Source organism: Ceratotherium simum, chromosome 32, assembly GCF_057802395.1.
Source record: "Ceratotherium simum simum isolate JZ-2026a chromosome 32, ASM5780239v1, whole genome shotgun sequence".
Lineage (NCBI taxonomy): Eukaryota > Metazoa > Chordata > Mammalia > Perissodactyla > Rhinocerotidae > Ceratotherium > Ceratotherium simum.
The window spans coordinates 26,953,828-26,967,489 of NC_141931.1; the positions used below are offsets into that span (position 1 = coordinate 26,953,828).

General features: G+C 40.7%; 1 protein-coding gene across 1 annotated transcript in view; it reads left to right on the forward strand.

The window, feature by feature from the left end:
* Nucleotides 1-13,662, forward strand: part of PRKCQ (protein kinase C theta) — a 128,655-nt gene that overhangs the window by 70,821 nt on the left and 44,172 nt on the right. Inside the window, exons 11-12 of the mRNA XM_087420853.1 lie at nt 290-450; nt 3,737-3,910. Of these exons, the coding sequence (XP_087276979.1) occupies nt 290-450; nt 3,737-3,910 (335 nt within the window). The remainder of the gene's footprint in view (nt 1-289; nt 451-3,736; nt 3,911-13,662) is intronic.

Consider the following 13,662-nt stretch of genomic DNA (forward strand, 5'->3'; position numbering starts at 1 on the left):
CGCTTGATTTGCACATACGGTCTTTTGCTGATTGGAATATGTTTAACAACTTGACATCTTTCCCAGTCTGTTGGGTAGATAAAGAGACACAGTCCACGCCCCAAATGCCAGGCCCACAAGCAGGAAGTGCTGCCCTCACAGTGAGGGAGGGGCATTAGAGCCGCTCTGCACTGCAGGGAATCCCTTCCCGCATTGTTGGGATAGAGCCTCAGAAGGCGAAGTGGAAGGGAAAGTGTCGCTCGAATGACCTCCATTGTTCCTTGTTTTAACCACTGGCTTCCATTTTCAGAGCCTCAGGGAATCTCCTGGGAGTCTCCCTTGGATGAGGTAGAGAAAATGTGCCATCATCCAGAACCTGAACTGAAGGTAGAAAGACCATCTCTACATATGAAATTAAAAATCGAGGATTTTATCTTGCACAAAATGTTGGGGAAAGGAAGTTTTGGCAAGGTATGAGACCATCCTATCGAATTCTAGGGACCAACTTCCGGAAATTGAAGGGCAAAGCTCCTGGTGGGTGGAACTAAAACTCGTGGGCCCAGAACTGTGTGTGGTGTGCAGAGAGAGTGTTCCTGCGCCTTTTGTGAGAGGGTCAAGAGATGTCTGAATAAATAGGGACCCAGAGAACTCTAGGGCTGTAGCAGCCTCTGCTTCCTGGGAATCATTGTTTTCAGGCCATTTTGCTCCAAAGGTCTACCCCACATTGGACACCAAAGAATGAGAAGATGCCTCACCCAGTTCCTGTTTCACACAGGTTTTTCGTTTGGTTGGTTTTGTTGTTACTGTTTTTCCTCTTTGCTCCTTTCTCAAACCTGGAGTATTGTTTTACTTCGTACGTGACTTTTTTCTCTATTTTTCTCTCTATCAAATGTCCTCAGCCTTGTATTAATCTACCAGAACTGCTGTAACAAAATACAACACACTGGGTGGCTTCAATAACAGAAATTTATTTTCTCGCAGTTCTGGAGGCTGGAAGTCTGAGATCAAGGTCTCGGCAGAGTTGTTTTCCGGAGGCCTCTCTCCTTGGCTTGTAGACGGCCGTCTTCTCCCTGTGTCTTCATATCGTCCCTCTGTGTGTGTGTCCTAATCTCCTCTTCTTATAAGGACACTAGTCAGATTGGATTAGGGCCATCCTAGTGACCTCATTTTAACATAATTACCTCTGTAAAGACTTCACTTCCAGATACAGTCACATTCTGAGATTCTGGGGTTAAGACTTCAACATATGAATTTTTTGGAGGGGATACAGTTCAGCCCTTAACAAGGCTGTAGCTTGAGAGTCCTGGGAAAAGTTTCACGGAGAAAATCCCTCCTCTAAATTCTTCCTGCCACACACTCAAGTTGTGGGCTGTCTCTGTCAGTCAGAGAGGACAAGGGAGGGAGGAAAAAAATATAATTTAAGAAATTATAATCGATTAGTAACAGCAGCAGATTTTCAAGCTAGTGATTATAAGGAGGGATGATATGGAATGTAGGCTTTTAGGTTATTTTAGATATTAAGGATATCTAATGTGTTAATGGCACTCCCAGTTGTTTTATATTCTTGGATGCTACTCCTAGGAAAATTTTAGCCAGAGAATACTGTTCCATGAATTTGTGTATCGAAAGCCAGGATTATGCTCAGCACCTGCTCACCAGACTTTGGCTGAAAAACTTACCCAGTGTATTTAATAATAAACAGACTAAAATGCAACTGAGCATTGCCGCAGCTAAATGACACTGTTGCAGTTGGGGTCTGCATTTAAATACCAATACATTGCCTTCGGCAAAATCTACTCTGCCTTGCAAATTATAGCTGATATCCATTAATTCTTTTAGTTCATTTCGACAATAATGTGAACCACAGCAGGCTCATTTGGTGTTAATCTGAGTGTAATAGGCAATTTTACAGCCAGTCTTCATTATAATTTAGCATCAATTAATGTGCAATTATAACCTGTTACCAAAAAATTGAAAGCACATTATAGAGATGGAAATTGCCTTTTCCGCTTCTTAGTTTATGGCTGGTTTTGGGATGTTTTATTGAAAGAAGCAATTACTGGAAGAGTACTTTTAATTGTTAATGAAATGCTTATCTTTCTTTGTTCCCGTGTGGATTGCTACATTTGAACAAGGTTAATAAGAAAGACATTAAGTTGAACCTACAATCCTTGGTAAATATTCCAAGGGACAACTGAGAGCTTAAGTTATCCTCTGCTCTGTGTCCAAAGCAGTGTGCTTGTCTTCATCTGGACCCTGGGTCCCTATGCACTGCGAGGACTGGACCATGGGATTGAAGAGGAGAGGAGGCTGAAACACCAAAGCAAAATGGGACACCCATATTTCCTGTCTCACAACACTGAGAATTCTCCAACCTTGTTTTTCTTCTTTCTTTTCACTCTATATAGGAAGTATGGTTCCTCACCAAAATGGTAGCCTCTATATTCTTGTTCTCAGTCTACTTTTAGGCCCAGGAGAACAAATTGCATGTTTTCTGGGGATCTGTCATCATTCATTTGCCTCAATTCTTATCTAAGCTCTGTCCCCTCTATCAAGTCAGCTACCCCAAAGCTATGTATCTGCACTATATTATTTTAAACATAGACACATGCATTTTCACTACTGGTTTAGTATCATTGGCTTCAGCATTCCCTAAAAGTCAATGAAAGAAACAAATGACAAGTGTTCTTAATGACTGTCATTTAGAGAACGTTTTATAGTTCACGCATCACTTTCCCATGTGGTATCTCATTTGATTTTCACAATGGTCCTGTAAATTAGAGAATGTGGTGATGATTATCTCTTTCACACATTAGGAAACTGAAGCCCAGAGAGGTTACCTTCCCACAGCTAGTAAATGTCTGTGAAATGAGACCCGAGCTGGAGTTTTCTGTCTCCAAAGGCCGTGTCCTCACAACTGTCAAGCGTCTGTTGCTGCATCATTTGCAAAAGCGAAAGTTGTAGAAACTCTCCAATATATGCCATCTGGTGTCCTTTCACATAAGATTCAGGAAATCAAGTAGGAAAAGTAAACTTTGGAGTTAGATTTTCCACTGAGCAGTTCCGTGAATTTAAGCCAGTGAAGTTACTCTTTGAACCCAGTTTTTTTATTATTAGTCTCTGTCTTGCAGAGAGTTCTGAGCTAAGAATTAAATTAGATAACCAAATTAGATAGCACTCATAAAGTACATAACAGAATGTCTGACATACAGTAGGTCCTAAAGATGGTATCAGGGTCTGTGGCATCAGATAAAATGGTGTGCATTCTTTAAGCACAGAAGGAGAGCTCTAGTCCTCATGTATTCTCTTTCTCCTTGAAAAACTGGGTAGAACTTAGAGATAAGTATTATGCTCATTTGCAGAGATGTTTCAGTCGAATCCTCCTTTATACTACTTGCTGCTTCTTCCTTCAATACATGCTTTGTCTCTGTGAATTTTTATTAAAAACTTACTCGGGTCCCTGGGCAGACAGGGCATACGTTTTTAAATAGAATTTTCCAGGACTGAGAATAACCCATCCAATTGCACCATAGTTTTGTGAAACCCTTTGAAAGGTGCAAAGAGAATTTGAAACTATTAGGTAATATTCTAAACCAGTGAAGCACGCTATTTTGTCATTGCAAAGGGAAGAGAGGGGAAATTGGAGAAGGAATCCTCTTTTCTCACCCAACACAGGTGTCTCTCAGGACTTTGTCTCTTCTTTAATGAGTGTGAATCCAAATTTCCAAATAAAGTGACTTCTTCCCCTTCCTTCTAGGTCTTTCTAGCAGAGTTCAAGAAAACCAATCAATTTTTTGCAATAAAAGCCTTAAAGAAAGACGTAGTTTTGATGGATGATGACGTTGAGTGTACGATGGTAGAGAAGAGAGTCCTCTCCTTGGCCTGGGAGCATCCGTTCTTAACGCACATGTTCTGTACATTCCAGACCAAGGTAAGGCTTCTGCCCAGACAGCCATTGGTCCACCTCTCGCCCAGTAAATCTGCCCGAACAAGTGTGGTGCCCCTGGTGGTACCCCCATTGGGAGACTTGGGGTGTTGTCTCCATATTTTTCTTGTTACCTGTCAGTCCACCTTCTATGCATCCAAATGAGTTTCTTCTCCCCTGAACACCACTGAAATATTATTTAGAATTTTTTAATGTAGTCTGTTGGGAAAGGGCTTTACTTCTAGATTTGTTTGTCTGTCTGCTTGTTTTTTGGAATTTGGTCTAATTTACCTAACAACCAGGATTATCAGCAGTCTGTAACTTGCTTGACAAAGCAGTGGTTTGTGAGGGGAAAAAAATATGATACCTGTTCATCCATCTACCATGCATGTATTTGAAGAGACGAAAGTTGGAAAAGAGATCAAAATGCATGTGCACTGTTGTTTTCCTTTATAAGCCCAGCCGAGGAGCAGCCTTCACAGGGACTTTGTTGGAGAACAAGGCCCTGGGTAGTGAGGTAATGATTTTGCCAGGGGCTCTCCTATTCCAGGAGGATCCTCATCCTGATCTCCTTATTCCTTAAAAAATTTGTAATTGCTTTTTTTTTTCTGACTCAAAAGTTGTCAGGATCATTTTAGAAAATTTGCAAAATGCTTATACGCTCAAAGAAGAAAATCATTTATAATATCACCACTTGGTTATACTCACCGTTAATACTTTGAAGTTTATCCTTCTAGATTTCCCACCCCCCAATGGATTCTTAAAAATAAAAATAGCAACTCAGTATAAATACCTACTGTTCTGTAACTTGTGTTTTTAACATTCTGTTATCTACATTTCCTGACGTCTGTGGATATTCTTATACAACATGATTTGTCTAATTAGAACGTTTCTAACTTTTTGTTCTGATTTGAATAACACTGAAATGAACATCCTTGTAGATCAGTCTTCATGCACGAGCATGATGATTTTCTCTTTTCATTTTTCTACTCTCCTTTGCCCTGTCCCTACTGTATGTAGCCCAGAATAATAAGCAGATCCGTGTGGGGCCATGTGGTTAAGGTCTAAAGAGCATGCAGAGTTGTCTTTTTTTTCTATTTCATGCCTTGATGATAATGTACTACCTCAGGGTACATAACAGAAGACCTCTAGCTGTCTCCAGTCACAGAAAGTATTTATTAGTGGGAAGACTGTGGGAATTGTCAGAAAATGTAGACAGCAGCTAGGGCTTTCATGACCCCTTCTCCAGCTCCCAGTAGATTCTCAACAAAGGTTTAATGAACAAATAAATGAATAAATACACTTAACTAAAGTAAGAGACACCAGACCATGATAAACCACTTAATGATTATCTCCTGTATTCAAAACACTGTGGAGGATGCAGAAATATATAATACAGTTCCTGACCTCTAGGATTTCATACTCTAATAAAAGAGGCAAAAGGGATACTTCCAACAGAGGTGAGGAATATTAAATTGCAGAATGCAGATCCTAAGCACCAAAGTGGAGAGAAACCAGATAGTGGAATGTGAACAGGCAGAAACAGCCTTGCAGCAGAGGTGTGGTGGCTGCAAGAGAGAGGCATGAAGGAATGAGAGGATAATGATAAGCTGTTTCAGAGAAAGTAGGCTCATTTTCTGCGGCAGGAAGGAGTCTGGAATTTCTGATCATGAGTTAGGGAGATTTTCCACTAGAAATTTCCTTCTGGAGACCGTAAATATCTATTGATCTGGGATGGTGTGGATGTGTTACCACAGGGCAAAGTGAGGAACTCTGCCGTGCTCTCCTGGTCTGTGTTCTAGATTTGCTGTGCGCCCTCGGATACACAATCTCACTTTTTCTTTTGAAATATTGTGAGGCTTGCATCAAACTGCTAAATACACTTCAGACCGGGCTTCTAGGGTCATTATGTCATCAAACCTGGCTTGGCACCTTTTTTATATTTGTATGTATGATTGCTTTCGTATCTAACGGGGAAGGTTGTTATGAATCCCACTTTAGAAAATAGGTATATATCAGAGCTTCAGGTAGTGTTCACTTCTTTCCCTGTCCCGGGAGATGCTCTTGAGGTTCTGTGCATTTGGAATGCTTTACCAAAACCAGAGAAGTAAATGCGTGAGAAAAAGCGGCAGAGAACGTGTGCATCAAATGTAAAAATGACTGATTCACTACTTACACTTCAAGAAATTGAGTCCTTTTAGAAATAAGGGATGGAAAAAAAAGTTTGCATTGCACTTTCTCAAGGACCCTGAGTTGTTTGTAAGATGTCCTGATTTATTATTCAGACCTTGCCTGTCAAACAAAATAAGCAGTTGGATACCCCAGGTGAGTGTACGAAAGCAACAGCTGATATGAATGATGATTTCCTCTGGGAACATTTTTGAAATGGCCTTTCTTGAGGGGACAGTTACCTTTGCACACTAGTGAAGACATTAGATAAGATAAATGAACTATTTACTTCTCCAGGGAATTGTTGTTATTTGGAGAAAATTACTCATTTGCTTTCTGCGTCCAAAGAGCTCACCTGTTGAAGAGCAGATTGTTCAGGAGATTCTGACGACAGTTATTCACTTGTTATTTATCAGGGCCTGTGGATTAAATCATTAAAGGCTTTTCAAGTTCATAAGTGAGGGACATATGACCTGTTGAAGTGTGAAAATATAGTAAAGCCATTTAGGAAGCTATGAAGAGTGAAAATGGCCGTGGACTTGGTTCCGAAGAAGTTCAGTCCCAGCTCAACCATATATCAGCAGGGCTCTGGGGCTCCCTTCCTCCCCTGCACGGGATGGAGAGTAAGAATTACCATGCAGAGGGATTGTGGGGTATAAATCAGGTACCTTGTGTGAAAGTGCAGTGCTTGGGACATAGATGTGCAAAATGATATCAGCTGGATCTGAACTTGAATCTGAATGAGGCTCAAAAGAAAGGAATCTTTGAAATTAATTTTCTCTGAGCTAGATCAAGATAACTTTGTATATCATTCAATGTGCAACATAAATTATTGGCATCAGAGTCTAGTACAAATCAGCATTATGGGAGGCTGGCCCGGAGGCGTCGTGGTTGACTTCTCGTGCTCCGCTTTGGCAGCCCAGGGTTCACAGGTTCAGATCCCGAGTGTGGACCTACACACTGCTCATCAAGCCACGCTGTGGCAGGTGTCCCACGTATAAAGTGGAGGAAGATGGGCACGGATGTCAGCCCGGGGCCAATCTTCCTCAGCAAAAAGAGGAGGATTGGCAACAGATGTTAGCTCAGGGCCAATCTTCCTCACCAAAAAAAAAAAAAGAGCATTATGAGAGGTTGTTGTCTTAGCAGGAGAAGGCAGACTTTTTATTCTTTAATTTTTACTAATATTTATTATTTTTGAATATTTCTATTTTCTGTGTTTCACATGAAAGTCCACAGGGCTGGAAATTGCATGGTCCCTCTCAGTATCAAATGCAATATGTATGCCAGCCAACTTTCGCACTGCTGGGTTTTAGACCCGTGTGTTCAGTACCTTTTTTCCATTATTTACATTAAAATATCATCCACAGAACTGGGCTTCCATCCTCAAGGGTACTTCTCAGTCCACTATGGCTGCTGGAGCCCAGCCCTCACAGCCACATTCTAGTCAGGAAGCAGGAGGCAGAGGTAGAGGATAGAACAGCCCATGCCAGCTCTCTCTCCTTGATTAAATCACTTTTCCATAAGACCCACAAAAAACCTCTGCTTACATATTTGACTCTTCTATAGCTACAAGGAAAGCTGGGAAATTGAAAGCACATTGGCATCCAGAATAAATTTTTTTACTAAGAAAGAAATGTAGGCAACCAGCTCCAATATATATTTTAAAATAGAGAAAAATATGATAAAAACTACCTTTATTGAGGGCCTATTTTGTGACAGATAGTCTCCTAGGATCTGTAAGTGTATTATGCCATTTAATTCTGTTAACCTCAATGAAGTAGATAGTATTCCCATTCTACCCACGAGAAAATTGAGGCTAAGAAAGACGGGCTTTGACTAAGGCCACTCAGCTGGTACCTGGGAGCAGTGTTGGGTCTTACCGTGTGTCTCTGTGTCCAGACATTGGCCTCCTATATATTCATACCATGTAAGTATCTTAGTGATGTGTCATCTCTGTAGCAACTAAATGTTCACCTACAGGGAAGAAAAAACACTGAGAAAAATAATTTTCCTCTCTTTTTCATTATGCTAGAGTAAAAGAAAGATTAATAATTCAAGTACCCAAAGTTTCTCTGATCTATGTCTGATAACACTGTGGAAAAATAAGAAGGTTTAGTTCCAACATCGGTTTGGAAAGGAAGGAGGCGTCTAACGCTGTGAGAACACTGTTTTGTTTTGTTTTTTAAAACAATAATTTTTCCTTAGAAGTTAAAGTGAACTGTGGCCCACCTTCATTTGTGTTTCCTCTGAATTCTGAAAGGCCTATCTGTACTCAAGTCTATCTGTATTCAACTAATTTAAGAAGTGTTACAATTTCACACCTACAAGGATTTTTAGATCGTAGGAGAACATCTCTGGGTCCCTCTCCAGGTTGAACGTGAGCGAAGGTGGGCAATTTGCAGGTCTCCATGTGCAGACTCCCCGTCACGATGGCAGGAGTTAGGATACTAGTGTTTATTCATATATTTACACCCCTGCCCTGGACTTCCACACTCTCAGTGGAGCCAGTTGAACCTTCTTTGTCAGTCTTACTTTGAGATTTCTCTTTTATGAAAAAGAAAACTGAGTTTCACTTTCCATTTATAGAACACACCAAGCTTGACTTCCGGGCCAACCTCCCCATGGTCATCCCTCTATTTATGGTTTCGGGGCATGAATTTCTGCCTGACACTTCTTGTGACTTTCAAGTCGCCTAACGTTTCTTTGTATCCTTGGTTCTCTTCCTTTTGCCTCCAAAAGGATAGTGTTTAAAAAATGGCACCTGCAGAGAAGTTTGAATCCTTTGAGGAGAAAGTGGAAGATATTGTACTAACTATAAGATGTTATTTTTTGAAATAGAAGAAAAACTTCTTCAACTTGGCAGTTTTTCTAAAGTATGTCATTCTGGTATTTCCATGGTTTGAAGGTAAAATCCATCTAAGATTGCCAGAAGGTTTTTAATTTCAAGCATTTCATTCAGAAATGGCCCCACCTGAAGCTCTCAAAAACACTTTAATCCATAAACCCTCCAGTTGAGTTGGGAGCGCCAGCAGTTATCACAATTTTAGCAAGGAAGAGAGAAACCACATAAACCACATCCTCGAAAAGACTTATCCATGAACTAAGAAAAGAATTAACTTTTTGTGCCGTCGCCATTTATAGTGACTGATAAGTCTCTCTTCTTTAAAGTACCCTGGCAGTTTTCTGATACTTGAAAACTGTTATTTCCGAAATTGCGCATCCCTTTGATGTGCTTCGGATGCCCTTTCTGTGCAACCAAACTGTGATTCAGCAGATGTTAGATTTACAGTAAATTCACAAAAATTAGTAAATTTACAGTAGATTTATGGTAAATTCATGTTGTGTTCACCAAGCTTGCTTTAGGTTTTTCGCACCCAAAGACACAGGAGATAATCACCAATTAATGCACAAATGCTCAGGAATTCCTTGACTCTAAGCCTTGCCTGGCGAGTGTGAGATGCTATGCCCTCTCTGCACACCTGCCTTTTAAGCTCCCAGATGTTTTCTCACCTTTATGTGACTTTTGTAATGTTTCTTCAGGGCTCGTGTGCCCACATTATCAGTCCATTCTTCTGTCAGCTGTTCTCTCAGAGCCCCAACAGGGCTGTCACCAGCTTCCCACAAGACATGAGCATTTTGCATCTCCTTCAAGAGTGTCTTAGGAAAGTGCCTCTCCTCTGTGAATCTACTCGCGCACCTTTGAAAGCTTGCTCAAAGACTGTCTCCTCCATAATGGCTTTCTGATCCACTAAATCCTACTTAATTACCAGTATATTTCACCCCCTCAGGCTTCTCTGCTTACAAGATCCAGAAAGCTGGTTCTGTTCCTGTATCGCTTGGCCTTTTCTGTCAGAACTTTCGTCGGCACTTATTCTGTTTCTCCATTTAAATATGACACTCCTTGATACCAAGAAGTACGTTTGGTCTTTTCCTTTTTTTTTTTTTTTTCATTTCCCCACGGAATGCTAGATAATTTTCTGGGGAGAGAAAAAAAGAGACAAATGGTCTTATGGAAAATTATATTGACTGACTACATCTCTGCCAGAATCCTCAGGTACCAGAAAGGCTAGTCCTGACAAAACTGCAGAGAAGAGGGTGTTCATCCTTGGCATAGCCTCTTCCACCTCTCTGTGCCCTTCCATCCCATCATTGCCCCTGCACCCGGGTTCCCAGGATCTTGTGCTCAAGTCCTTCTCATCTCATCTCGCCGCATTAAAACTTCTGTCCTTTCAACGTCCTTTTCTCGGCTAGAAGTCTCAGAGAAAAATATATGATAAATAGCATATGGCAGCTTAATATGTATTGTTCCCGGCAATAATTGCTCCCCAAAATAGGGCACTTGGAGATGCCGTTCCTTATTACACCCAAGACCATGTCGCATTTGCGTGGGTTACAGAAGATGCCTGAGGAAGGGAATAATGTAGGACTTTTTTTGCAAAGAGGCACTGGGTGAAACTGTGGGACTACATGAGAGTTGGAATAAACCCACTGAAGAGGTTTAGGGACCAAACCAAAGAAAAGCCCCCTCTTAAGAAGTGGGAGGAAGAAGAGGAAAAGAAAGTGACAGGGGAGATCCCTCAGAGAGCTGTGGGGAGGGCCAGAGGAGTAGGGTCAGTGGTGGGGGAAGAATTTCAAGAATGAGGGGAGCACGTGTTCAGAGTGGTGAGGAGTCAGGACTGCTGACTGTGCCCTTCAGGAGGAACAGGAAGCAGCCTCTCAGTAGGAGGATGAAGGCATATGTCAGGTCACAGAGTCTTAAGGAGTGAGTGGAAGGTGGGCGGCTTCGGTGTCATACAGAAGTGTTTCAGAAAGTGTGTTTCAGAAGATGGAAGCTTGTTATGATCACAGGGTTTAAGAGTTAATGGAGAATGCTTGAGACAGAGGAAGAAACCAGACCAAAGGGAGGTAGATTCTGGAAGAGGAAGGGGTTAGGGCAAAGAGTACAGCAGACCTTGGTAAGGAGAGAGGTGGTGCTGGGAGATGGAGATGAAGTGGGAAGGAGAGGAGATTTGAGAGTGCTCACTGAGCTTGTGTCACTGCAATAAAGTAGGAAACTGCCTCTTGCTGGGAAGGAGAGGGACAGGGATAGAACTGAGACCTTGGAGGCACAGACAAGGCTAGAAATGTCAACAGTAGGGGCTCTAATAGAGATTCAGTAAGAGACAGAAGCACGAACTTCGAGGTATCGTCTAAGGACAAGAGTCTGGAGAGAGAGTGTGTGATAGGAATTTCCCAGGGATGGGAATTGGCAAGATGAAAGTAGCCTTCCAGACAAAGAAAGAAGTTGGTATAAAACTTACTGTTTAACTGCTATATCCAATTTATAATGATTTGTATTTATCCAGAATGTGAATGAGCTCTTAAATCTTAAGCATTTAATAGGTTGAAAGAAATAAGCAGTAATTCTCCAAGAAACTCTCTGAAAACCATTTCTAGAAGAGCACTTACAAATATTTTGATTAAGTGGACACTATCAACCAAAATAAATAAAAATGTGTTCCTAGAACTCATATTTTCAAGGAAGATTTTAAATAGAACCTGCAGTGTTACCTTCTTTGTGTAATTTCTACCTTTACAGGGCAAATAAACATTATAAGAATTTAGTAGAACTTTATTAGTCTCCATATTGCTCAGTCCCATTATTTTATTGATATTTGTATGAATTCCATATGAGGAGGAATCTAAAGAATGTTTTTCTTCTTGTCTTGTGCACTAACGTTACTTTGAATGTATTGGCTAGCCTATAGTTACTAGTTTTTTTAATTAATAGACTTTATTTTTTAGAGCAGATTTAGGTTTACAGAAAAATTGAGTGGAAAGTACAGAGAGTTCCCATATATCCCCTCCCTCCCCCAGCCCCCATAGTTTCCCCTGTTTTTAATATCTTCTTGTAGTGTGGTACTTTTGTTACAACTGATGAGTCAACATTGATAAAATTGATAAAGCTAAAGTCCATCGTTTCCATTAGGGTTCACTTTTTGTCTTGAACATTCTATAGGGTTTGACAAATGTATGACAGACATCCACCATTATAGTATCATACAGAATGATTTCACTGTCCTAAAGATCCTCTGTGCTTCACCTATTCATCCCTCCCTCCCCCAAAAACCCTGGCAACCACTGATCTTTTCACTATCTCCATAGTTTTGCCGTTTCCAGAGTGTCATAGAGTTGGAGTCACACAGTATGGAGCCTTTTCAGATTGGCTTCTGAGACTTGGTAATATGCATTTAAGGTTCTTCCATGTCTTTTCATGGCTTGATAGCTCATTTATTTTTATTGCCAAATAATATTCCGTTGTCTGGATGGACCACAGTTGGTTTATCCATTCAGCTATTGGGAGACATCTTGGTTGCTTATAGCTACTAATTTGATTTGTTATACTCCTTTGCTTTTCTTATAATGATAGGCTCAATAGATAGAGAACTTTTTAAGCATAGGGAGGGGTTGTAGAGGTTATTGTGTCAGATCCCCTCATTTTGCGGCTCAGGAAATTGAGATTCAAAGATCAGCCTAGCTGATGACAGTGCAGTGCTCTTTTCTGGATCATACTGTCAATCCAAAATTATTAGAAAAGTTGAAATTTCAAGGTACTATCTAAACACCAAATCCAACTCACAACTCATTTAACTGGAGAAGTATCCATTGCTTAGACCCAAGCAAGAGGGGTTCTGCCCAGCCTCACTTTAGGAGCCTCCCTTTGACCTTCCTCTAGCCACACTTCTCCCCATGGAGCATGTCGTCTTGGCCCCCGTACCCATTCCTAAGCCATGCTTTGGTCCTCAGAATTCCATACTCGAACAGCTCCAAGCATGTGTGAACGTCTTCCTCGGGTCTGTTGTCAGGGGGAGAGGGGAGTTCCCCATGTGGCCACTTAACTGGTACAAGATTTGGAGGAATTCTAAATTTCTAAATTCGTCACTAATTTTCTTGGTCGTTATGAAATTATCTTTCTCAAGACTATAGAGAGAGAGGGAGGAAAGAGCCCATATAAGAGTATAGAATAGATTTAATTTAATAGTTGGTGAGCTTGATTTATAGCACTTAAATTCTTAGACATATGGTGTAGGGCATCTGTTTGTACTCCTGTTCCAGACCTTGCAAATGTTAGGGCCATCCTTGTTCTGAATATAATATAACTTAAAGCTTTCCTTCCCTGTGTGATAAATAACAACAATATACATAATAAAGGTTAACATGTAATGAGTTCTTACCATATACCAGGCACAGAGCTAAATACTTCATGTGGATGATTTCTTTTAACTTTAGATAGGGACCAGCTCCCCATTGTTCTCCCAGGTGAACTTCCCGGCTCTTTCCACTGGCTATGATAGGATAGATCCCAAAGTAGAGCTGAATTCTCCTCTCCAGTTTCTATATTGTTAGGCTATCATCTTGGATGTTACAGCATTTATTACATATGCTTAACATATGATACTCTGAAAGGAGTCCTGGTATACTTAGATATTTTGTAATAAATATTTTGATTCTAATTTTATTTCTTCTTTAGACATGGCAAGTCTTTTCTTGTATACAATTTATTAATTTAGTAGCTTTTGAAGGAAAAAACACTAGGAAAAATGACTACA